Genomic DNA, 25,722 nt, shown 5'->3' with positions numbered 1-25,722 from the left:
TTCATGAAAATATTTCTTTATTCTGGAACAGTCTTCACCTTAATAATTTAACAATTAAAATAATGCAACATGTAAACGAGACAAAAATGGTTATAACAATACACAAAACAATAAATAAAGACAATATGTAACAGAATCACTTGAATACAGATAATCCACTTCCTGTGTGAAATCAGGTTACAGATGGGATACCACTGTGGATTCATTATGATTCGTTGGATACCAATATTCGTGGATTTCATGTATACAGGTGAACCAAGACTCTAAATAATCGAATAAAAACTATTTTTAAATAGCCTCCTATGCAGAATCTGGCAAAACCATGAAATCAAATGTCCATGAAAATGGAAGATTTCTTCAGTCTACGAAAATTGGTACCCACAAAAGTAAATGAATCAATAGTATGTTGCATGAAAGCTTCTTGCTTTCTTCATTCAACATGAAACATTTAAAGTATGTAGACTCGCAATAAGCAGTCATTCAATATCTGCTTTATTTAAAATACAGCTGTTTATAACTGTAGACTTTCATATGTTTTTCTTTCAAGTAATGGTAAATGAAAATCTTTGAAATGAAAATAAAACTTACAGAGTTTTGAGTGATGTTTATCATGGCTGTGACAATGAAATTAATACAAATTGACAGATAATCAAGTGATCCCCTTATAGTTAATATGTTCATTGGTTGACTTCCAAACTGAAAGTTGTGATAACTTCTTTCACATAGTGCTAAACAATAGATAAAATTGATTCATTTAAAAATTACAAATCAAGGTGATTCAACACTTTTATAAAGACTGAGATCAGAATAATTTGGTAACAGAGGTAACATTATTTTAAATTGCAATTAGAGAGAGAAAAACTATGTACAATTTCCACATTAGGTGGATACATTTGTTATATATGTTAACTAATGACAGTGATATATTTATTCACTGAGAGATGGGTATCTTTCAATTGCTAAATTTTAAGAACTACAGGTGGATAAAAATGTTTAATTATTAGCTTTATAGAGTATGTTTGCAATAGCGATCTAGCCAGGTCTATTTTTCAAAACCTTACCACCAGCTCTAAGGAAAAAAAGCACATTCTTTTCTATACATCCAAATCATTCTTGTTCAATAATCAAGCAATCTACATATACTACACATAAACATACACTGTTTTGCTTTCCACATAAAATAAATAAGGACAAGTTTAAATGCCCACTAAAACAATCCTATCTTATTGATATTCAATGGATTTTGGAAAGAAAAAATAATTTATTAGATTTTGTCTGCAATCAAACAATCAAAAACATACCATCAAGGAACACAAATTAACAGCTGTAACCTAATTACTTTACATACAAGGTAAGGTTGCATTACAAACTGTATAATATCTCCCTATGTATAGGTCACTACTGTTAACCATGAACCGATATCTCCCTATGTATAGGTCACTACTGTTAACCATGAACCGAATTACAAGACAGTAAACCAGTAATACACCATATACTGACTGTGGTGTACAGTAAATTATTACTGATTCCCTTTTTTATAGTTCTGTCATTTAACAGCAATGATTTCGGGATCTATGGTGATATCTAGAAAAAACACGTGAATATAAGATTTTACAGAAAATGCAATCAAGGCAGTGTTTCTAAATTCATATACCGATAAAAAAAACTGATATTACTCATAATCCAACGTTACATAGACTTCCTTTTGAATGTCTCTTATTGACAGAATATGCAAGGACATACATAAAAGAGGTGTGGGGATCAAAAGGAAGCCTTGTAATACATACATTTTATTTCGAAAATATAGATAATCATAAACACATTGTAATAAAATATCCTGAACAAATTAAATGCAATCTTATGATTGGAATATTTTATAATTTAATGGTCTGTGTGAACCAGATATTTTAACCAAAACATCATATAATAATATAGGTCCCACAATTTTACATAGAAAGTTTGTCTTTGAGAAAAAAAATTTACAACATCAAAATAAATTCACAAAGAAACAGAAAATATAATTCTTTCTGTCATTAACAATTGACAGGACCAGGAAGGTCAACAACAAGGAACAATATTTTTTACATAAATTATTGTCAATTTGTGTTGCAAAGACAACATTTAATATGGCAAATTATACATAGTTTATTTTGCCTATAAGAGGTATCACACTTCATAGAAGTTGCTGCAATAATCCATATATAACATGAATAATATGGGTCATAAATATACAAAAGGTTTTTTGATAATTTTACTAGCTGCTCCAATAGCTGATATTGTCCTTCAAAAAGTTTCATTATAAATACATTGTATAAAATTTACTGTGGATTTCTTATTATTCATTGGATTTTGTGGATGTTGTATGCAGATTTCCCAAAAAAAATATAGAAATCAAAAATCCACAAAACCAAAACTTTTCCTTAATCTACGATAATTAATACCATAGAAATTAAATAATCCACAGTATTTTAATATATTTATACATTAAATGATCCTTTTATTTCTTTTTTTTTATTTTTTAAGAAAAAGGGAATCTTTTGAATTAACCATATTAGAAGAAACCTTCTATCACAATGTTCAATATACACTCAAATGGGGGGAAATTGTACATTGTATATATACCTATAACTTCTTTAAGTTTAAACATTGGAAATAAAAGAAAATGTATTTGAAATTTAGTGAATTGGAATGTACTCATGTCTTATTGGTCTGCTGTTATGTCAAAAAACATGCCCATATATATGTTTCTTGTTAACATCAGCCTTGTTGGTTTTTTTATGTTTATTTTGTCTGTCCTCCTAAAAATTTTCTGATGAAACTTGATTTTGAAAAAATTCTTAATGCAGCAAGTTCAGTATGCTTGATTTTGTGAAACTCACTGGAATTAAGCTTGAAAGTGTAATTATTATGATATATTTTACTCAGAATACTAGTAAAATTCCTTGAATACAATCATTGGCTTTCGATGTACCAACTTAAGTTGAATACAATCATTGGCTTTCAATGTACCAACTTAAGTTGAATACAATCATTGGCTTTCGATGTACCAACTGAAGTTGAATACAATCATTGGCTTTCGATGTACCAACTTAAGTTGAATACAATCATTGGCTTTCAATGTACCAACTTAAGTTGAATACAATCATTGGCTTTCAATGTACCAACTTAAGTTGAATACAATCATTGGCTTTCAATGTACCAACTTAAGTTGAATACAATCATTGGCTTTCAATGTACCAACTTAACTTGAATACAATCATTGGCTTTCAATGTACCAACTTAACTTGTATTATTCTATGCCTATTTCTAACTCTCTCTCTCTAGTATTTTACTTCAATCCAAATGCTGACCTTTCACTTCTATGTGGTGTCATCTTTCTTGTAATACACAGACACATACAAACAAAAAAGTAAGCAAGTGGTCAATCCATTTGTTTAAGATTCATAACAATCAGGCAACGGAAACTAAAGTGTTAATCCAGAACCCACAACTTTTATTTTTTTCTGGAAGTGTTTTGATCTTAAACCTATTGACACTTAAATCTATACAATCTTCACCTTCGCTCCGTCAGACTTAGCGCATAAGTTTAATCCAAATCTAGCAAAGGTAACAGAAGATATCACAAAGACACCATTGAATTTGGACACACCGGCAGAAGGACAGAGATATAGGGATAACTATAAGCTCCTCAAATGTTTTCATGGAGTGCAAAAATTAAACAACAATGAAAGGAAGATTAAATGGGACAATTTTTTAAGTATTATTTTTATACTAATTTATATAACTAACTAATAATCAATATTCAAGGAACACATTCTTCTTCATTCATCTTTGAATGAAATTACAATAAAAAACTAAACATGATATAAATTTAACAACATTAAAATAAACTGAATCATACAGAAACTCTGTCAATATACACAAATAAAGAACAAGAAATATATGTGTTACAATGCAGTCTAAATTCAAACAATCCATTTTAATTGTACTAAAGATTCATATAACTAGTCATACAAATAAATAAACTTTGGCCAGGAAAGATATTTTTAGATAAGCAAATTCCTAAGTTAGTGAACACTTTCCTGACTATTTAATACTGTAAATTCAGAAATCATTTGAAGTTTTGGTTAATTTACAAATTGTCACTGAGTAAGTAATACAATAATAAGAACCCACATTTTGATATCTCGCATATATCTACATGAAGATTTTCCTAAAATTGCAATAATTTATCTGACATTTTTTTCATTCTTCAAAAATCCTGATAATAAATGAACTAACAAATTTGTGAATTTACAGTACAAAACAAATGTACAATTACTAACAATAAAATTACCTTATCAAATTCTTAAAATTATATTTTTGAAGTAGACTTCCACATATGTTTATTTTGAAAATATATCATATCAAAATATACATAATTATATGACTAAATAATTTTATATTAACCTGAAATATGGGTCAAATAAAAAAAACAAGAGAAATGTTACTTTTTATGAATTATCTGCAATATGAGTAGAAAAAAATTATCTTGAACCTCATTATGGAGTCAGTAATAACACTTTTTACTCACTTTTTACTTGAGCCAGATGTTGTAAATGAATAAACAAATACACATTGAACTTGTGGACAGTGTAAAAGTTTCATTTTAATTAAAATTTAGAAAATATAACAATGTAAATACAATGTATTCTACAAATACAAGAACCTTTCAACTTTCTTGTTTTATCTCAGTAAATAAGTCAATAAGATGACTAAGACCAAATAGATATCCTGAATCAGGGCCATTATGTACAGTCTTGTCATCCTGTATACCTATATGTGTACTATGAGCAAAGTCAATCATTCTTATATCTATTTTACAATTGTCTGGTCTATGGCATGGCTTATCTCCCTTTTGATTATTGTCACAATTGCAGTTGCCTCCCTTAGTTGGTCCATTAGATGATGTACTCTGACCTTTTTCATTATCATTCTGGGAATAATGTCCTTCATACATAAGCAGTAAGGAGCTAGAGTAGAAACGGAATGTGTCTTGCTCAGTTAGAATACGAGACAATCTATGGAGTTGACTAATGATACCATCTATAACATCTGTACGGAGTTCATAACCATTATGTAAAAACTGGTGCAGTGTTTGTTTAAATCCTTCTAATGTTAAAGTTCTCCCATAATACTTATTATGGCAAATATATTTCCCTGTTTTGGCTTGGTACACCTACAAAAGAAAGATGATGAATACACATTGATGAAAGTCTGAGCTTTAGAAGTTATACTAAATGAGAATTTAAAGAAAAGTCCAGAAGATAATTTAAACAAAATTTAATATGTCCATGGAACACAGATATCCCTGCTTGTCAATATGCTAGAGTCAGTGTACTAAGTCAAACCTTTTGACCTTTTGTTTTTTCTGAAATGTAATGAAATTTGTTCTGTAAGCTGTAATCAAGAATGACAAGGGTTGAAGTGTGTTAATTGTTCAATTACAAACAGTAATTGAGCAACTAGAAAACTGTAAAAATGAAACCACTCAAATTCAATTTTGATCTGTGTTTCTGGTAATAAGCATTGTGTAAAAGTTTCATAACATTTAGTTGTGGCAAAGTAAACTAAGTGTGTGGACACGCCAAATTCAGCATTTTTTTCCTTTATAAAGGGACATAACTAAGAAAGCTGAAAGTGACCCAATCAAAGTTGAATTAATCTATGTTTGGTGGTTATTACCAATGTGTATTAAAAAGATTCATTAAATTTGGTTGAGGCAGTGGAAACAAATAGAAACCGAAAAATCGATAGGACTCTCATAAAAACATCATTACTGGCTTTTCATAGGATTCTAAACAGTATGGGTTTTGTTCATTGTTGAAGGCAGTGGTATGACCTATAGTTGTTAACTTCTACCTCATTTGGTCTCTGGTGGAGGATTGTCTTATTGGCAATCATACCACATCTTATTTGAATTAAGTCTCAAGAGATTTTTTCCCTACTTATACTATGACACCACTGACCTGCATCCCACAAAGTCTACTGCCAATTATACTTGAGGTAGATGTCTGACATTTTTTCATGAACCTTTGTTTCTTCTCTTCAGAAACATCGTCGCCATGTTGTCGTGTTCCCATCTTCATATCTAATACACATGGATTCTGAAATTTAGCTGCTACATTTTCCAACAGTATAAATTCTGGACATTGTTAAGAACAAATATTAAAAAGAATTCATTTCAGAATAAAACAGATATAGTACAGAAAATCAAACACTTCAGGCTTCAAAGGATTTGTTAGTGTATGAATTAGTAAAATGAAAGAATAGGTCTGAAAATACAAATCACCCCTCCTTTTAAAGCTTTGCATAAGGCAAACTTAAGTTAAGAGTGTGGAAAAGACAATGGGACAAGCAGAAAGATGGAACCGAAAGACAAACAGAAGAACAGTCAAGGGTAATACTTAATGTCTTGTTGCCTACAGCAGGAGCATAAAAATAAATGTTTTATCCAGGTGAAAACAGCATGATTACTTGAAAGGTAAAGAATCTGATTTCCAATATGTCGGGTATAAAAATTAATAAAATTAAGTCATAAATGTCGGTTAGAGATGAAATTTCCAATCAAATGTGCAGAATGAGAATATTCACTTATTTATCTATTTACAAAGCTGATATCATTAGTAGACAACACAAACTATTTCGTTTATCTTCTGTAATTGCTCTATGACATTTAAACCTGGAGGACACACAGGGATATTACATAACAATATCGAAGATGATTCTTTGACATTTCTATCAGACTTGCATGACTTATAACCATTAATGATCATATCAATTCTGATCAATCTTGTTCTAATTACTCAATTTATTATACATTTTGTATTCTTTGAAAAAGAAAGAAAATGGATTCTAGGAAAAGCATCTTTAAAACGAGATGTGGGTCATCTTATTTTCAGAGCAGTACCATATTGCATATGTAATATATTTGACTTTAGATTCACAGCTTTATATAGCTTAAAGGATATATTAAAGACTGGGTAGTTATCTATGAGATCTGTATGGATGACATGATGTTTAACCTATCATACAACAGGATTTGACACACTGCAATATCTCTCATCTAAATTAATGATTTTGACTTAATAATATGTTGACAGTCTTTAAGTGCAGGTACAATTTTACAAGAGCATTGCATACAGGAACCTCTTTAAGTTATTTATCCTGATAAAAAGACAATTTAATCACCGATAAAAATGTGAATCAATAAATCAATGAAGCAGTGTAGGTCAGATGTAATTGTGTCCATGAAAGAAGTGTATAGACTAGTTGATAACTTCTACGTAATTTGGTCTTTGGTAGAGAGTTGTGTTATTGGCAATCATTTTGCTGTATTAAAATGTTTCTAGGCAAGTATGGAACACACAGGCTACTGAACATCCAAGTAAGGAAACAGAGGGCAGTAAATTTTTCAAGACACAAGTTGAAGAAACAGGCTAAATTTACAACATAGGGGGTGGCTCTGTATAGATGTTTCAAGAAAAGTGGAGAAAAACAAATGTAGATGGCCCTCTTTGATTCTCTAAGACATAGAAAAGAAACAGGCTAATATGAATGCCTTTTAAATATAATTATATAATGTTATACTGAAAACAGTTTAAATTGCATTACACTTGTCAAGGGCACTTTCATGTTTCTTTCGTCCATGCAACAAAAGGTTCAATCTTCCAGTTCCTCCTTTTTCGCAAAATTTTCCTAATACAGATAATACAGATGTCCTTCGGGACAGGTGAGCTAAAAAGCATATGTGTCTTAGAAGAAAACATATAATTTAAGTATAATTAAGCTGTTTTCATTCCAATTCAACCAAAAACGGAAGTACTGAGTAAATAAAGTCAAAGTATGAAGGATCTGACTATTTTTTTGCACATTGAAAGGCATTTGATTATTTTTAAGCTGGATTTGTCTACCTAACAAAATCTTGTCAAATACTATAATTGAAAGGTATTTATATTTGGAGTAGACCAGAGTAGCCATAACTGATTACTTTAGATCAATCAGTCTTGTTCTGATCATGAGACCAAATCAAACAAGTACTACATTATTCTAGTATTTATATTCAGAAATGGAATTATTTTTAATTTATACAGTATTTAGATTTTTTATTAATTGACTGAAGTAAAAAATCTTCAGTGCAACATAACAAATTTGATTCTAATGACTTAACAGAGTAAAATGCCTTGATGGACATACATATTTTTGTCAAATAAAACACTTTATGTTGCAGTTTTTATCTGTCCTTTTGGCATCCAAGTAAAAGGTAAAAAATTTTAACTGAAAAAAATTCTGGGTCTATATGATACATTCTATCAGTGTTTTTAAATGATTACAAAAGGTACGTTTCCACTTGAGATAAGGGATGAAATCCTATAGTATTTACTATATGTTGTTACTTTACACTATTTACATATAATACTACTTAAGTCTGGTTATTACCCCTATTTACAGTAGTGAAGGTCAGTACGTAGTACCTACTAGTTATACCAGGGGTTATTACCCCTATTTACAGTAGTGAAGGTCAGTACGTAGTACCTACTAGTTATACCAGGGTAAAAGTAGTTACCTATGTTAAACTGCTTATTGTACAAGGTCAAGTACCAAGGCCTTTCCTTTCTTCAATCAAGCAATTAACAAATAGTTAGAAGATAGAGATAATTCTCTTACATACAACCTGTTCTACTGTCAGTACAGTAAACTACAGTTGTATATACAATCGTACATCAGTGTACATGTACTGATAAGATGTGCACTTTTAGTACAAAAGATTTTGTAGGGATGTGTTTACTACTTCTTGTTATCAATGTTACATGTACAATAATATACAAAATATTATTAATTCTAGATTTGAGATTAAATATATAAAGGTGTTATGTCAATACAAAATTTGTATGTAGGAAATTATTATATATCTTTTTAAAAGATAATACTTTAAATTGTCAACATTGCCACATTGGTTTATAGACTTTATAGCTATTTTTCGATTTGATTCTAAAATACTTTCAATTTGTTTTTGGATATTGCACATTTTTATGTTTCCACTTAAGTAATATCAAAGTAAGATATAATATTTAATGCATTGAAAGGACACGCATAGAACTTATAGTAAATGAAGGGTGACTAGCTGTACCTAGACTAGTATACAACACCTACTTAAAGATGTACTTTTTAAATATTAAACCACCTACATACTTTCTACAGAATTTGAAATTTGCTGACAGCATGCATGCTAAATAAGTTTTGATGATAAAAAGTTATTGGCAATGCATCAGTGATACAAGTCTTAATTATTATATCAGCTTAGTATTAAATCGTAATAAAGCAGACATTTTTTTAAACGTAATATTAAAATCAAATCAAATACAGTTCAAATTGAAAACCAGTGGAAAGATGTACTTTAGCAATTTAAACAGACCAAACCATTTTCCAGCTATTTATTGATGAAAGTGAAAAGAATATAAAACAAGAATGTGTCCATAGCACACAGATGCCCCAACCACACTATCATTTTCTTTGTTCAGTGGACCGGGTAATTGGGGTCTAAAATTTTAATTTGACATTAAAATTAGAAAGATCATATAATAAGGAACATGTGTACTGAGTTTCAAGTTAATAGGACTTCAACTTCCTCAAAAACTACCTTGACCAACAATTTAACCTGAAGCAGGACAGAAGGACAGAGGAATGAATAAACGAACAGATGAACAGATGCACAGATCAGAAAACATAATGGCCATAAATGGGGCATAACAATAAATGGGGAATAAAAATTATCAAATTGAAAAATAGACATATTTGTACCTTTTTTGTAGACATTTATCTTATTTTTATTGAAACAGTTTCCTGTAATTCAGTGGTTGTCCTTTGTTTATGTGTTACATATTTGTTTTTCGTTCATTTTTTTTACATAAATAAGGCCATTAGTTTTCTCATTTGAATTGTTTTACATTGTCTTATCGGGGCCTTTTATAGATCACTATGCGGTATGGGCTTTGCTCATTGTTGAAAGCCGTACAATGACCTATAGTTGTTAATGTCTGTGTCATTTTGGTCTTTTGTGGATAGTTGTCTCATTGGCAATCATACCACATCTTCTTTTTTTATATTATCAAGCTTTACAAGGTTTGTGAAACAGAAAACTAATGTTTAGATTTATACTACAGTACTACAATAATCTGTTTATCCTGTAGTTATGAAGGTTTATATAAACGTATTTACACTTTTGGTATTTAGCTGAAACTTGCATCCGAATGACCTTAGATCTACTCTGAATCACCTTTTGACGTCAGGTAACAATCACAATTGTAAAGTCAAATAATTTAAATTATGATGTCAAAGTTAACGGGAACCTGTGTGATTTTACGTAATTGCGGACAAATTTGCATACAAGTGTAAATATGTATATTGATGGGGTTGCTATGTTTTGAACTATTGAGCTTACAATTTCAGCTTGAAGTCAGGGCCTGCCATTCAGGTTTTATTATTACAATATGTCAGTGGACAAGCGTAAGACAATATTCTTATCAATCATATTAAAGATTTATATAGGATTCTACTTAAGTCAACCACATTGTGTAACTGCTTTGTCATATAGATTACCACTAATTTCCTGACATAATACTCCAATATAATCAATATATATCCTTAGTTTCAAATCTTTTTTATATTAGGTTTAATAATCAATGTATAATTGTATGTAATAAAGAAATAACTTTCAATAACAGTGACCTTCAAGTACTATTAATTACATCCCCTATTTATACTGCTGTAGATAAATACAATGTCATACCCCAAACTCAATAGAGGTCAAATAAAGGAGAAAAAGAGTAAAAAGTTAATTAATCTTTGATAAAACAGATCAATATTGTTATTTGTGAGGTATATTTTTTAACTTGTTTGTAGCAGTTTAATTAAAATACCTGATATGCATTGACATTTAACCGTCTCTAATAGTAAACTGAAAGTCTCGTGGAAATATGCATACAAAAGACCTCATGGGGATTAACAGCAGTTCATATGGTTATAATACCTATATTGGATTCAGTTGAGGGAGAGATTGAACAACTGGCTGTGGCAAAAGGGAATTTATAGGGCTTAGAAAAAGTTAGTCTTTGCAATTGATCATCAAAAAGTCAATAATCCAAATAAAAGAATCATTTTTTCTTTTTAAATGAAAGTAAACTTTTTCCTGAAATTCCACACTTTTAAACCTTTGCTTACATTTCGTAGAAATGGTATCAAAGTATGACAAAACAAAACAATATTTGCTTTATCTCAGGAAATGAATACCTGGAATGCATACATTTAAAATAGGATTAAAAAAATTAAAATTGATGGAAAATGGCCAGGTTTTTCATGGAAATCCTTGGTAGGGTCTGGGTATAAAACACAGATCAAATTCCTACTCAATTATTATGTTCTCTTGATATTCATATTAAATTTGCCACTGGTATTAAACATCACACAATCAACAACATCATTTGTATGTGCATTCCTTTCATTATATTGTGGTTTTTTCAGATATTAAGAAAACTCCAAGAAATATGATAATAATATAAGTTCAAATATCCTTAGTATCTATTATTCAATATACCAATTTCTTAGTAATTTGCATAACTGAAAACTAGAAAATATTCTGCTTTCATAGGTATATAATAGTTTGACCACCTTTAAGGAACCATGATTTTGGATGATATATATATTCATAGAAAAGGATACTACATTTTTTACTATCTTTATCTATCTTCTTCATCTGAGAAATGAGTCGTTTCTGACATTTAACACTCCATGGATTAACTCCTGTTGTTTTCCCTGACTTACCAGGATCTATGGCATGGAACATAGTATTTGTCTGTGTACTCACTTCTACACTACCACTACGTAATAAACGGATACTGGCACTACAATAAACAACAACAAATATATAATCAGTTATTTATAGGGTATCATATGATTTAAATTGAAATAAAGCATATTGTACATCATGTCAATTGCCTTATTTAATCTAACCATAGAATGCTGAAGAAATCACATTAACATAGATGCATATGATCAACAAGAGACTCAAAGGGCTTGCAACACTTACCTTGTTCACCTCCCTATTGAAAATATTGCTGGCTTCAAAGTTCAGTCTTGCTGATTTCACATGACTAAAATTACTTGATCATTTACTATGTCTAGCATTATATGTTTCATTTTTCTCCTTTTTCAGTAGATTTATTATAAAACTATTCTACACCCAAGTTATCAACCCAAGAACATAATATAAGGTCAGAAGTCATGACATTAACTTAAATTCTAAAAGAATTTCTTCATGAAATTAAGGTAGTAGACAATGTACATTTGGGGAATTATCAGGGCTTCAAAATTCACCATAGTACTAAAATTAACAGTGAAACATAATTAGAGAAAATTTCAACTAAATTTGAATAAAGAACCAATGTAATCCTTATGGTTTCCTTGTCTTTATTGCAGATGTTAATTGTTTGCTAAACACAGTTTTTAATACTTTGTGTATATCAAGAATGAGCTGTGAAACAAAATAGTTATATAAGATAAATATCTAATAAGGAATCTTTCTCTACCTTATAGATAAAGTTATCAAATCAATATGAACAAGAATAACTTTGTGCAACAATGATTTATCAATACATACACCATATTGAAGTGGCAAATATTTATTGTTATATACTCTCAAGTATTGAATCACTTAAATGGACTCCTATCAAACAGGTTTATTTTTCTCTATGAGATATTATCATTTGTGTTACTAGCTGTTATGGCTGCTCAAAAGCTGTACAAAATATTCATTCTTTTATTTTTCTATTCAATTATGGCATACAATAGATTAATAAGAAAAGGAAAACAATGAATTTAATTTGTCTGAGAACTTCAATGTTTACTTTCTCTGAGTCAGTCTTTCAGTATTGTAATATCAATATATGGGTGTAACATCTAAGACAGCAATGTCAGGTATAGGTGATAATGCAATGATACAGAAGATAGAGAATGGAAACAGGAATGTGTCTATGAGACAACATACCGACTAAAGGGCTTATCAAAATCAAAACTTATAGTAATACAAGGTAGATAGGTTCCTTATAATAAAATATTACTATTATGATAATGTAACATATTGGATATACAGGAAGAATTTTGAACCATATGTTTATCAAATGATGATGAACAGATGCAACTGAAAGACAAGGGTACAAATAAAGTTATTGGTTTTAAAATAAAAAGTATTAAATTTCTCCAACCCTCCCCAATACCTCTAGCCAATGTGGAATAAACAAACAGGTAATATGTATGCACAGTTAAACTCAGTTAAAAGAATTCTGAGTCTGATATCAAAAGGATGTTTATAAAATAGGTAAGAGAAGAAACTAAGCAAAATGTACATAATTAACAATGGACTATTTTGGCTAATAGGTATACAATACATACCTTGTATCAGGGTCACTTTCTTTTTTCTTTTTATCTCTCAGTAAAACAGGAATATCCTGGTCACTACTACTGGACTCTGGTGATGATCGACAACTAGATACTGGGGATTTCTTGTGATCCGAGGTCTCATAGGGGTAACCCATATATGTTATATAACCATCACTATCCTCTTTTAACTTTACTTCTATTAAACCTGTAAATGTAAAGCAGATTAGCCATTATTACAACCTTATAAACATATCTTCTATCATACAAGTCCATTTCTTGACCATGTTGGTAATCTGCACACCACCATTACTTTTATTGTAAAAAGAAAAAAAAAATCACAGAAAGTCTGATTGGAGTCTGGGCTACAGTGCAAATTACTATTTTCATTAAATGTTACAGATGACACATCTTATAAAAGCATGTTAAAAAGAAGAGGCAATGAATATAAACTCTAAAACAGCACCTTCCATAATGTAGGATTCATGTGACCAATGAACCATTACAAGCAAGCAATACCGTCCTTCTGACACAATTTTACAGCAAGGTTTGTTGACTACCCAAAAGAGTCTTGCATGGATCCTTACAATTTAAATGTTCACATCTTGTAGCTATATATATATATATATTTGTTCCATTAAAGAAGTTTCATGGTGACACCACTTTTACTCTATATTTTATTACCTTTACTGTGATTTATTTAGCCAAGATATAAATTCAGGCTATCATTTTGGCAGATATTTTTAAATCTATTTTTTTCTCATACATAATGTACATCTATATATATGTACTCATGAGTGAAATGTTATGTTAATATCATACTTTAAATAAAAGTACCATAAACCTAGTTAACAAAATTCTTCACCAGCATATAAATTTTGCTATATTCAATAACTGATAACATAATTGACTAAAAGTTTAAATGATTAACTTCTTGAATTGTGAATCGTAAACTAAATGAAGTTTCGTGTTGTCATCATGTGTACTGTTGAACAAACCTATCTTAACCTAATAACCTAATATTTACTGCTTGTATCCACTTCATTGGTCTCTGTTGGAGATTTCTCTCATTGACAATCATACCACATCTCCTTATTTATATTAATTTAATGTCAAATGGTCCTTTCAACAAAAGCTAAATATATATCAAAATCTTAATTTCAATTTACTGTTGAACCTTCATCATGTTGACACCATGCTAATATAAAAAGAAGATGTGGTATGATTGCCAATGAGACAACTCTCCACAAGAGACCAAATATAACACAGAAATTAACAACTATAGCCTAGGTCACATTCATCAGAAATTACTTAAAACTTTAAACTTATTAACTTGTAGAGGCAAGGCATTGACATATTATTTCTCTACAATTTATAACTGTTTTCATGTTAACATTACTTTTCATCTATTTAATAATAAACCATTTTAACTGACTGTGCATTACCTATACTGACACATGTAATAGTATGTCAAAATATGTATGTCATAACATGTACATTGCATGAAAAACAACAGACTGAAACATGTTACAGTATGTCATGATATGTACATGTATTCATAATGTGTAGAATGCTTCAACATGCATAATATCAATGTTCAGTATGCCTAAAAAACTCTTACATCTACTCGTCCAAAAACTAACTTTCATAATACCACCCTATAATGACTATATAAAATTTAGAAAATTTTCACTAGTCAGAAACAATATTTACCAATATTTACTAGTCTGAGGCATCGAACTAGTGGCTAACAGTGCAGACTGAATGTTTAAGAGACTTTTATGTTTATGTGAAACCTTCATTTTCATCTACAGACATGATTTCTCATTATAAACTAGGTTTTTTGCACACAGACTTAGATAAGAAAAAAATAAATACCTGTATATACATTATAGTGTAGAAAATTCCTGTCATATGAACTAGTCTAGAACTTAAAACTTTGCACAAACTATGTACCTCTATATTCAGGTGTAAATTCCTTTAGACTTTTAGGCATGTTCAGATAGAAATAGTGCTCCCTTGGATTCAGTGGTTTACATAAAGTTGTATCATTAAAGCTCATCACACTGGTGCTGCCACCTACTTGGTGGCTGAACGGCTGTAATTGTACTGGGTCCATCACATTAATAACTTCTGGCATAGTGATATCTTGTATAGCCTAGTACTATGTTATAATCTAAAAAAATAAACATGAATATCACATTAATAACATCCTTAATCTAATTGGTCCTTTACTTCAATTGATTGTCACATGTTACAACTGGATTACAAATGTTTTGATCTACTAAAATCGTAACTGATATTGCAGGAAGAAACACTCAAGTTTTAAACTTGTCAACTGGTGAATGACCATATTATAATGTTAAATCATGTGAAACATAGACATGTTGTTTTTATCTTTCTTTGTACACCGATTTTGTCTCTCTATTTCAATCTGACTTATTTATGGCGAGTTTTTATGAAAACAACTATATGCACTGAAAACCCTTTTAATGCTTCATACGGAAATAATTCAATTTTATCTAATATTGAACATACTATATTTGACCTATTTATGATTTCTTTAAAGATTTATAACTGTATTTCTTTATTATATTTTCCTTCACGTTCTATTTTCAGTGGCGGATGCAGGAATTTTCGAAAGGGGGGGTGCTAGCCCAGGGCAAAGGGGGGGTGCAGGGGGGGTGCAAACATATGTCCCGATTCAAATGCATTGATCGGCCAAAATAAAGGGGGGGTGCGGACCCCCGGAACCCCCCCTCTGGATCCGCCACTGATTTTTGAATTGCCATGACTGACATGTAGAATGGCAGGACATTAGATATAATTTTGAAGCTAGACTTCTTGAGATGATTGTGGTTTTAGTAGTTTTGAATTGGCCTGGAGATTTTAGTTACATTTTTATAAAACTGTATGCTTGAAAATGAAAGACAAATGCCAAGTTATACATGTAAGAAAAGCTGCATTGTTTTAACTTCACATGTGAGATAAAAAAAAAAAAAAAAACACATGAGGTATGGGCTTTGCTCATTGTTGAAGGCTGTACAGTAACCTATAGTTGTCAATTTCTGGGTCATTTGGTCTCCTGTGAAGAGTTGTCTCATTGGCAATCATATCACATAATTTTTTTTATTTGCAAATGCGGTGAAATTCCAGTTAGATCATCTTTGAATACAAATGGAATAGGTCTAACTTAATCTATGAATTCATACTTTAACCTTTGTCAAACAGTGCATGTTTCAGTCATAAATTTATTTTTGTAATATTAATGTTCTTTATATGGGCAAAGCATGATTGTACAAATAGATGGTCCCATGTTCACCTCTGATTCATCTCAACCATTCATTAACAAAATTTGGGAACCTTGCTCTATTTATTTGTTTATTGTACATGTTAATTCAGGTTTCTCCAAATTTGATACAAATCTATTCTTCTATTTCAGTAAGTGTATGAAAATGCTCACAAAGTGAAATGCACTTTATTTGTAAACCACCTAAGAGGTTTTATCTTTCCATTATTGCTAAAAGGGCTTATTTAAGACATAGAAAAAAAACTTAAAATAAAAAAATGCAAATGTTTTGAACCATTTTTAATCGTTTTTAACAGTTTCATAGATATTTAAAACATGAACTATTGGAAAGCAATTTGGTTATTGAAAAACAACTGATTATTATATAGTACCAGTTATTAAAGTTCTTTAATAATACCAAGCCATTAGGCTGTGTTACCTTTCAATTTTATTACAAATGAAATCAATATGAACAAACATCGGCAAATTAACTTTCACTATAATTAAAAAAAAAACTAATGATCAAGAACAAACTTTAGTGTGAATAATTTACTATAAACTATAGATATTTACCATTAATAATAAAATTATCTAACATTTCCATATTCACCTGAATGAAGAAAAAATGTCATTATAATTTTAATGTCGGTTAAAAATCATTAGAGCTTATGTACTTTGTTTGTTTACTTTGCCCACTCTAATTAAAGCTTAACCATGAATTTTACACTATAAAAACTCCACCTCTACACGGCTTTATTAATACAGTAGTATAAGATAGAATCCTCAACTACAACACCATCATACAAAGTGATACTTGTTTATACATGTAATTGTAATCAATGGTCAAATGGAATTATACTCATCTAAGATTGGTGAATTCATACAACCAAACCATGGGAACAGTAAAACTATCCTCATTGTAATGTCTCAAGGAAGTTCCAAAATTGATTGGTTTCCGAGAACTCAATAAAGAAGATTTTTTAAAAGTGTTTTGTATTATATCAAATACATTTTTGGAATCAAAATATAGATTCTTCTTAGTCATTAAATGGTGAATATTGAAGTACGATTGGAAGTCAGTTTAAGTAAATTGCTGAAGTAATCTGACAAAAATAAGTTGACAATTTAGATACAATGTTTTTTCTATTCAATTGTATGCAAAAATGGAAATCAAGTTGTTGATAATATTTTGCTTTCACCTATGAAAATCATACCACCTGAATGAAAGTAATGTCATACAAATCCTTCTTCTTCTTCCTTGCTAAGGACTGGATTCTTTAAAAGAATATTCCTTCCTCAATTTTATAAGTCCACTAGACGGACTAAATACCACACTCTTAAATAATTAGGTCCAGTGAAGATACGTACATTGTCCAACTTACAGTAACAAGAAACATCACTTCACTAATATTAAATTAATGTACATATAATTCTAACACTTAAATATTGATAACGGAAAAGTGACAGAAGGATTAACAAACAGAATGAAAGAAAGAATGAAGAAAGAAAAGAGGAATAAATAAAGGAAATGAAGATCATTTTATATATTATATAACCTCAAAACATTTGACCTAAGAAGTAAACACCCAATTCCTAGTAAACTGGTTGGCTTGCTTAACGTTTTTTTCTAAATGATGAAGGCCATACAGTGACTTGTAATTGTTTACAACTTTGTCTTTCAGTCTTTATGGATAGTTGTCTTTTAAGACCAATCGTACCACATCTCTTAAATTTGTACAGAATGTTTTAAAAGTTACCAGTATTTTGTGAACCTCTAAACCCAATTGGATAAAACAAGAGCAATGCCTTTGGTTTAGCTTATTATTTTCATATTTTCATGACTGCATGCTACTATCTGCAATGGTCTAATTCCAGAGGGGATTTAGGGGGGGCGTGGTTGCTAATATAGGGAATCACTGAAACGTGACGAGATCAGGCCCCCTTTAAGGCAGCCAGTGGGCCCCCACTTATGAAAATTTCTGGATCTGCCACTGAATTCACACATGGCATAGCACTGATACAACGTTTATCCAGAGAATTCTCACAAATCTTTAATTTTCCAAATCATATCTCAATAATATGTACTTTCACATGAACATTTAATACAGCCATGTTAAAACCAACTGATTTCAAAATTTAAACTGACATTTTAATTTCCTAAAAGTTATTTCAGAGTTTACTTTGAAGAAAAGTTACAATTTGTTTATATGAAATTCAAGAATAGTTCATTCTTATTACCGTTTCTTACAATTTTTCAAGTGTTATAAAGGCATGAAAGGTGTATATTACATTTCTTAGAACATCTTACTGAGTGTAACTGAACCAGGATGGGCACATTTATATAGAAATACTAAATAGGAATCAATGCTGACTATTGGTCCACAATAGTCATGACTAACTGTCACTTCTATATTACACATGACCAATCAAATTCAAATGTTGTTATAAAAATATACCATCGAAAAAAACACTCTTGAACCAAGATTACAATGATGTCTCTATTAGACATGTTGGAACTTTAAACGATAGTTTTTTTAATTTCTTTAATTCAAGTCATTTTTCTTGGGAAATTATTACAGGGAATTTGAACTAACAATATTTCAATGAATTAATAAAAAAAAGAAAGTGAAAAAAAACATATAGTATATTCAATACATGTAATAAACATGTTTATCATGTAAATAAATCATTTAAAATATAATTTCTTTTAAAATCCATTCTGATTCATGATTAAATAAACAAATGAATAGTATTAGTTTTTATCTTAAAATTTGATAAACTACCCCCAAAATGTACTGGTATAAATCGTTAGAAATAAAATAATTCAATAAAAATACATTTCACAATACTATAGACAATAAAATGTTACCTGTTATGTTTAGTTTTCCCTTGACATGTGGAGTCACTGTTTACTTTTGTAAGTTTATAATACAACGCATGTTTGCAGTTACCTTACTTTCTATATATCATCATGGTCACATGACAAAACAAAAAAGATAAAAATATAGTGATCAATAAAACAAAGGTAAAAATAGCCCAGTCTTAGAAATCGTGGTTGGAAATGTTTTAATATAGCCTGATAGACAAATTAATTACTACTTATAGTTACACTTTAATAATGAAAACATAAATGACATTGATTAAAAATAACTTAATCTAACAGCTGTAGACATGTTTACTTTGACCATTGTTGACTTGTTATGGTTAAGGACAAATACTTATCTTTTAAATGATATAATATTGGATAATTTCATAATTTCATAAATAAGTAAACATATACAACTCGTCTAAACATCAACCCAACAATGTTAGATCTGTGAATTTGCTTTCGCAAATTTTTTGTTCTTCCCTCGCCGGGCTTCGAACCCATGCTACTGTGATATCGTGACGTACTTATATATATATATATATATGTATTAGATAAACCTATGAGGGTTCCCAGGTAGCCAGACTTGGAATGTATCTTATTTTACACCAAGAAATAACTGTCATTGCAGATTGATAGTTTTCCCTAATTTAGGAGGGGTTCTTTCAGCTATTTGACAATGTGATATATTGTATATTGAAAAGCATGATAAATGTAGGGCATCTAATTTCATTAAACAACATCTTGGTGTAAATTAATGTTAACTGGAGGTATTTTCTATGATATTGACAACGATGCCAGAAATACAGATCACCTTTATATGTATGTTTTTGTACTTACTACATGTTTTACACAAGGTTTTAAACATGCATTTTTAATTATCAAAACATGATGGGCCCACGTAAACTCATAAAAATGTCTGTCACACATATGGTCACCTTATGTATAGTTTTGTATTTACTACATGTATGTATTGAAACGTGCATTGTTAATCATGAAAACATGAAGGGATCATGCACATATAATCTCTGACATGAAAATGTTTGTCACCTGAAATATGAAATATAGTACATTTGTACTAAATATTTCAAATGTAAAACTTGGTAGATACATTGTCATTAATTTCACACTGAGATGTTAGCATCCTGAATAAGTGTTATATTTGCCACTGGGTATAAAGCAGTCATCAATTAAATTTAAAGAACTTGATGAACATCTGGTCAAATGTATGTAAATACATTTTAAAATTGTTCCTCTGTGCTATCAATGAATCTATCAGTCAAACTTCATCCAGAATATTTAAATCCATTAAACCACATAAGAAATAATGCCATGAATGTCAAAAGATTTTTATAGTTACATTGTAAAATATATTAATGGAAAATATCTGAAAACTACATCAAAAGTCTAATATTAGGAAAAAAGACAATAAAAAGCCCTAGATTTATACTTTGAACAGAATAGGTGCATGTATCTAACCATTATAGTATTATTTCATTTCACTTCCATGGTCTAAAAAATAAATGGAAGAAAATTACAATTATTACAAAATGTAACCCTATCTATATATATATATATAACTATAATACTAAAATTACGAGGTCCAATTTGTCAGCCGTCATCGAGTAAAAACGACAAATCAAAGAATTCAACTCTATATATAACTAGAAAAGAATTTTATATATAACTAATATAGGACAATGGTGTAGATTAAAAATTACACCACTCCAGACCCTTTTGTTTTCCACATAATTAATATTGCCAATAATTAACAAGTTCCGGGTCTAATCCGATACCGATACCAATAGTATATTCACCTGTTAGCTATTACCTTATCTGTACGTTCCGAATTTAAAAGGCGCACCACCAAACGGTGTATTTAGGATTTTGCTATATACACGGGTCATAATCAAAGGGCTGACACTACTAAATTCAATCATTGTCAAATTGTTCCCTATTGTAGCTTTATTCAGTAATCAGCAAGACTTTCTAAGATAACTAATATAGGACAATGCTGTTGATTAAAAAATACCCCATTCCCGGATAGCCTGGACCTTTTGTTTTCCAAATAATTAATATTTCCAATAATTGATAAGTTCCAGGTCGACGGGTTCAAACAGAAAGATTTGAAAGCAGAGAAAACTGTGTATCTTATAATCGACATGACTTTATCAGATGACAATACCAATTACTAAAATAAGGCTTAGGCATAGTTATATACTTTAATTCAGTCACGAACCCGCGATATCACGGGCGTGTACTTGTATATATATATATATACAAGTCTTAATTGAAAACTACCTTCAAACTATTATATATATATATATATAACTCGTCTAAACATCAACCCAACAATGTTAGATCTGTAAATTTGCTATATATATATATATTTTTTTTTTATTAAAGTAGAAAATGTTGTAATATGAAACATATTTCATAATGTCAGCCATAGGCTTATGATTCACTGTACTTCTAAAGTTCTCATAATTATCTGAATTAAATACTGAGTCTTTTAACTGAGCTAGGGAAATTATTTAAAGGTGAACGTGTGTATTTCTAATACAAGCCAAGGTATCATTAAAAATTACACTCAAAAACAACATACATCTTCTACGAATTCAAGGTGAAGGGCAGTTGATCTATAAAAAAAGAGAATGTCATTTAATACCCAAAATTCACAATAAAAACATTTAATTTGGTGTGAATGTACTGTTAATGACTGTATTTAAATCGTTGTCATCAGCTTAACTTGTGCGCACTTTTAAAAACATTTAATAAATGTAGTTGAACGATAGATAACTCTTGAACTTTTCTGCATCATCAGTGCATGCTTTAAAGATATTTAGTATATATGGGAACTCTACATAGATATAGGAAGATGTGGTATGAGTGCCAATAAGACAACTCTCCATCCAAATCACAATTTATAAAAGTAACCATTATAGGTCAAGGTACGGTCTTCAACACAGAGCCTAGGCGCACACAGAACAGCAAGCTATATTTCTATTATACATGTACAAATGTATATGTGAACATAAACAAAACTGCATACCAAAATATTGATAGTTGGAGGTGATGAGAATCAATAAAGATCAATAGAGAAGCAGCTGTCACTCCCTATGGGATACAATAATTATCTTCAATGACATCTCACACAAGATAGTAAACTGTTTAACAATCTTCATGTGTAAACAAAAATAATGTGTTGTGTCTTCAATTTTCTTAGGCATAACTTTACCTCTTAACTGTTTATACTACATTAATAAATAAGAATGTAATTAAAACCATCATTGGAATCCCTATCTTTCAACCTAAAATATATATCCATTGATTGCAATAACAATAGACATTAACCATGTTAACCTGTTACTTGAACAGTTGTTAGTCTTGAACAAGGCAATGGCACAATGTTCTAATGAAATTTCTTAATTCTGGAAGATATGTTTTGTTATTGATTCTGAAAGACATATCACCCTACAAGGCTACATGTACAAATGTATCTGCACACAATATTCTTCAGGTCTACCAGTCTTTGCTCTTCCTCCTGATCAATGAATGTTTTTTAAGAAGGGATATGGGGCATTAATTGTTGCCTGCATTAAATATATCTGATAGTGTACTTTATATGTAGATATAAAAAAGAAGATGTGGTATGATTGCCAATGATACATGTTATACAGGCAACAATTAATGTATGCCTGAAAAACTTTCTACCGAAGATTATGAAAAGAAGAACAAAATTGGAAAGACAAGTGCAACTTTAGAACATTAGACTAATGTACATGTATGTATCTTAGCCAGATATATACATGTACATTACCCCAGTATACATGTATGTTTAATGAGATGATCTCACAAAAGCATGCTTCTTCAAAAACATTTTATTTTCTTTCATTTGTTTAACCCTTTCCTCCATGGATACTTTTTTTTTTAAATACTGGATTCGCATAGGATTTTTTCAATAAAAAAAGATTCATCAGGTTTGAAGTATTAATGCATTGCGAAAACAAATATTTCATCAATGAAATTCCAGTCATAGATTCTCAGGAATATCCTTTTTATATTAGATACAAATTTTATTAAGTCTGATAAAGTTTTTTCATAGGTGAGACTTTTCAAGTACAGCACTACACAGGCGTCAAATGGATCATTATATAGTAAAGGGGGTGGCGTCAAAAGGCGTCATTATGGAGGAAAGGTATAAGATATAGGGATTGGATAGATTGGATTACTACACAGATTCTGTAAACCTCTAAACCTGTGTGTTTTTATAAAATTTGTTTTTAACATTCATTATTGAAATTAAGATGTGTCAGATGTGAGAAAGTACCCATAATGAAATTATACAATGTACATGTATATATGTATTAAGGTTTTTGAACAATTATAAATTTACTGAGTATTTTACACATTTATGCATCTATATTTACATCATACATGTTACTGTTTTTCTATCAACAACATGAATTCATTTTGACCATGTCAGCAGGGTAAAAACAAAATTTCCATAGTATAACATGACTGTCATATCAACAAATAAGCAAGGTTTTCAACAAGTTTACATGTTTATGACAGTGTTTCTATAGAAGTAGGCAATAATTCTAACAAAAGCAAGATTAATTGAAATTAATTTATGAGGAAGGAAGTATAATTTTGAGCTGGTCCTCATAAAATTTATAAATTTAAAGCTTTTATTTTCTTCCTTCTCACCTATGTAATTTATTATAGTCTTGCATTTACAAGGTTTTCCAGTAGCAATAATATTATATTTTGTTGTTTTTGTTGAATTCTGCCTAAAAATCATTTGCTTCAACAACACACTTTATCATCAAAGAAGAACACACTAGGTACACAACATACATTGTAAATGTATGTAAATATGTGCATGTATAGTGAAAAAAGATTATTGATTATCACTAACGCTACATGTAACATTTACTCCCAGTGACATTTTTTTTTACCAAGAAAGTCAATATTTCCTGTCCTTGAATGATTTAACAGTAACTCAAATAGAATAGCCCCTTATTTGATAGATGTACATGTAGCTTCATGTAAAGGAGATCATCAATTGCAAAGGAGATGCATCAAACGAGCCTACAATCAAACTCTGCATAAAAAAGTAGAGATCACCTTTCAGCAACATTTTTGTATTTCATGTATAATTTTTATTATCAAAATAGTAAATAATGATAAAGTATATTCTCCTGTCATCATGGTTATTGCCCATTCCAAAACAGGTGAGTAGAATACTGGAATAAAATTTTGAACCAGTATTCATGGTATTTAGGTTTTAAAAATAACCATCTACACATACATTTTGTACATGTATGATGTAGGCAAACATATTTTTTTACTCCGATTGCAAAACAGAATGAATGAAAGACATGACAAATTTTTCAAATAATCAAATGATGACATAAATAATTGTTAATATTGTCCAGTATTACTCAGCCAGGAAAATATTCTATAAGAATTTGAATGTAATACTGGTGTATTTTTTTTTTATTGTTTACAATACACCTTATTGCTATTTGTCCACCATTTCTGGACATCACACAGGTTCCTTCCTGTATAATGTTGACGTCATAGTACAAAATATCTGATGCCACAATGGAAAAGTGATGACGTGAAACGTTCAAAACTCAGGGGGCTTATGTTTACTTGTTATATGCCGACTATAAATAAAGCTTTGAATTGAATTGAAGCGGGACAGATTCTCCGGTCAGCCAGGAATTGCGATATTAGGTGTATACAGGAAATCTAATTATTTGAACTTCTCCATATATTTTTTTAAAAATAAAATTAATTTGTTATTGATCTAGAATGCATTTGGTGAGTGATCTCTCCTTCTTGACCGTGCAGTTGCACGATAAACTTAAACCCGTAAATTGTATAATGACATATATGTCTTGTGTGCATCCGCTGCTCACTAGCTATAGTATAGTGCAATGTATGGAGAATCTGTTATGCAATCTTAATTACCTTGGCTTCTTCAATGCATCCGCTTCATGATTATTTTCTACATTGTTTTATGCGTGCAGATTTTTTGTCGTTTACATAGAATTTTATACAGGAAACCAAAACGTTAAAACAAGGG

The 25,722-nt window shown here is 30.1% G+C and overlaps 1 protein-coding gene across 2 annotated transcripts; it reads right to left on the bottom strand.

The window, feature by feature from the left end:
* Window positions 1-25,722, bottom strand: LOC143052395 (inositol hexakisphosphate kinase 1-like). Of its 2 annotated transcripts, none has more exons than XM_076225427.1 (6): window positions 25,608-25,722; window positions 15,427-15,646; window positions 13,486-13,678; window positions 11,758-11,939; window positions 6,009-6,184; window positions 1-5,218 (listed from the first exon to the last, which is right to left on the bottom strand). In XM_076225427.1, exons 2-6 carry the CDS (start codon window positions 15,608-15,610, stop codon window positions 4,712-4,714), a joined length of 1,242 nt encoding a protein of 413 aa, XP_076081542.1. In that variant the 5' UTR covers window positions 15,611-15,646; window positions 25,608-25,722; the 3' UTR covers window positions 1-4,711. The 2 variants fall into 2 exon arrangements, with proteins under 2 accessions (XP_076081542.1, XP_076081551.1); XM_076225436.1 differs by lacking the exon at window positions 25,608-25,722 and adding an exon at window positions 19,629-19,747.

Source organism: Mytilus galloprovincialis, chromosome 1 (genome assembly GCF_965363235.1).
Source record: "Mytilus galloprovincialis chromosome 1, xbMytGall1.hap1.1, whole genome shotgun sequence".
Taxonomy (NCBI): Eukaryota; Metazoa; Mollusca; class Bivalvia; order Mytilida; family Mytilidae; genus Mytilus; species Mytilus galloprovincialis.
The sequence above is the reverse complement of the archived record's forward strand: the minus strand, read 5'-3'. Positions and strand labels throughout refer to the sequence as shown.

Excerpts from the sequence above, each read along its gene's own strand:
- LOC143052395 (XM_076225427.1), bottom strand. The coding sequence starts at position 15,610 with ATGCCAGAAGTTATTAATGTGATGGACCCAGTACAATTACAGCCGTTC. Across the intron at positions 11,940-13,485 it reads GAAAGTGACCCTGATACAAG|TGCCAGTATCCGTTTATTAC; the intron begins GTATGTATTGTA and ends TGTTTATTGTAG. Across the intron at positions 5,219-6,008 it reads GTAGACTTTGTGGGATGCAG|GTGTACCAAGCCAAAACAGG; the intron begins GTCAGTGGTGTC and ends TTTCTTTTGTAG.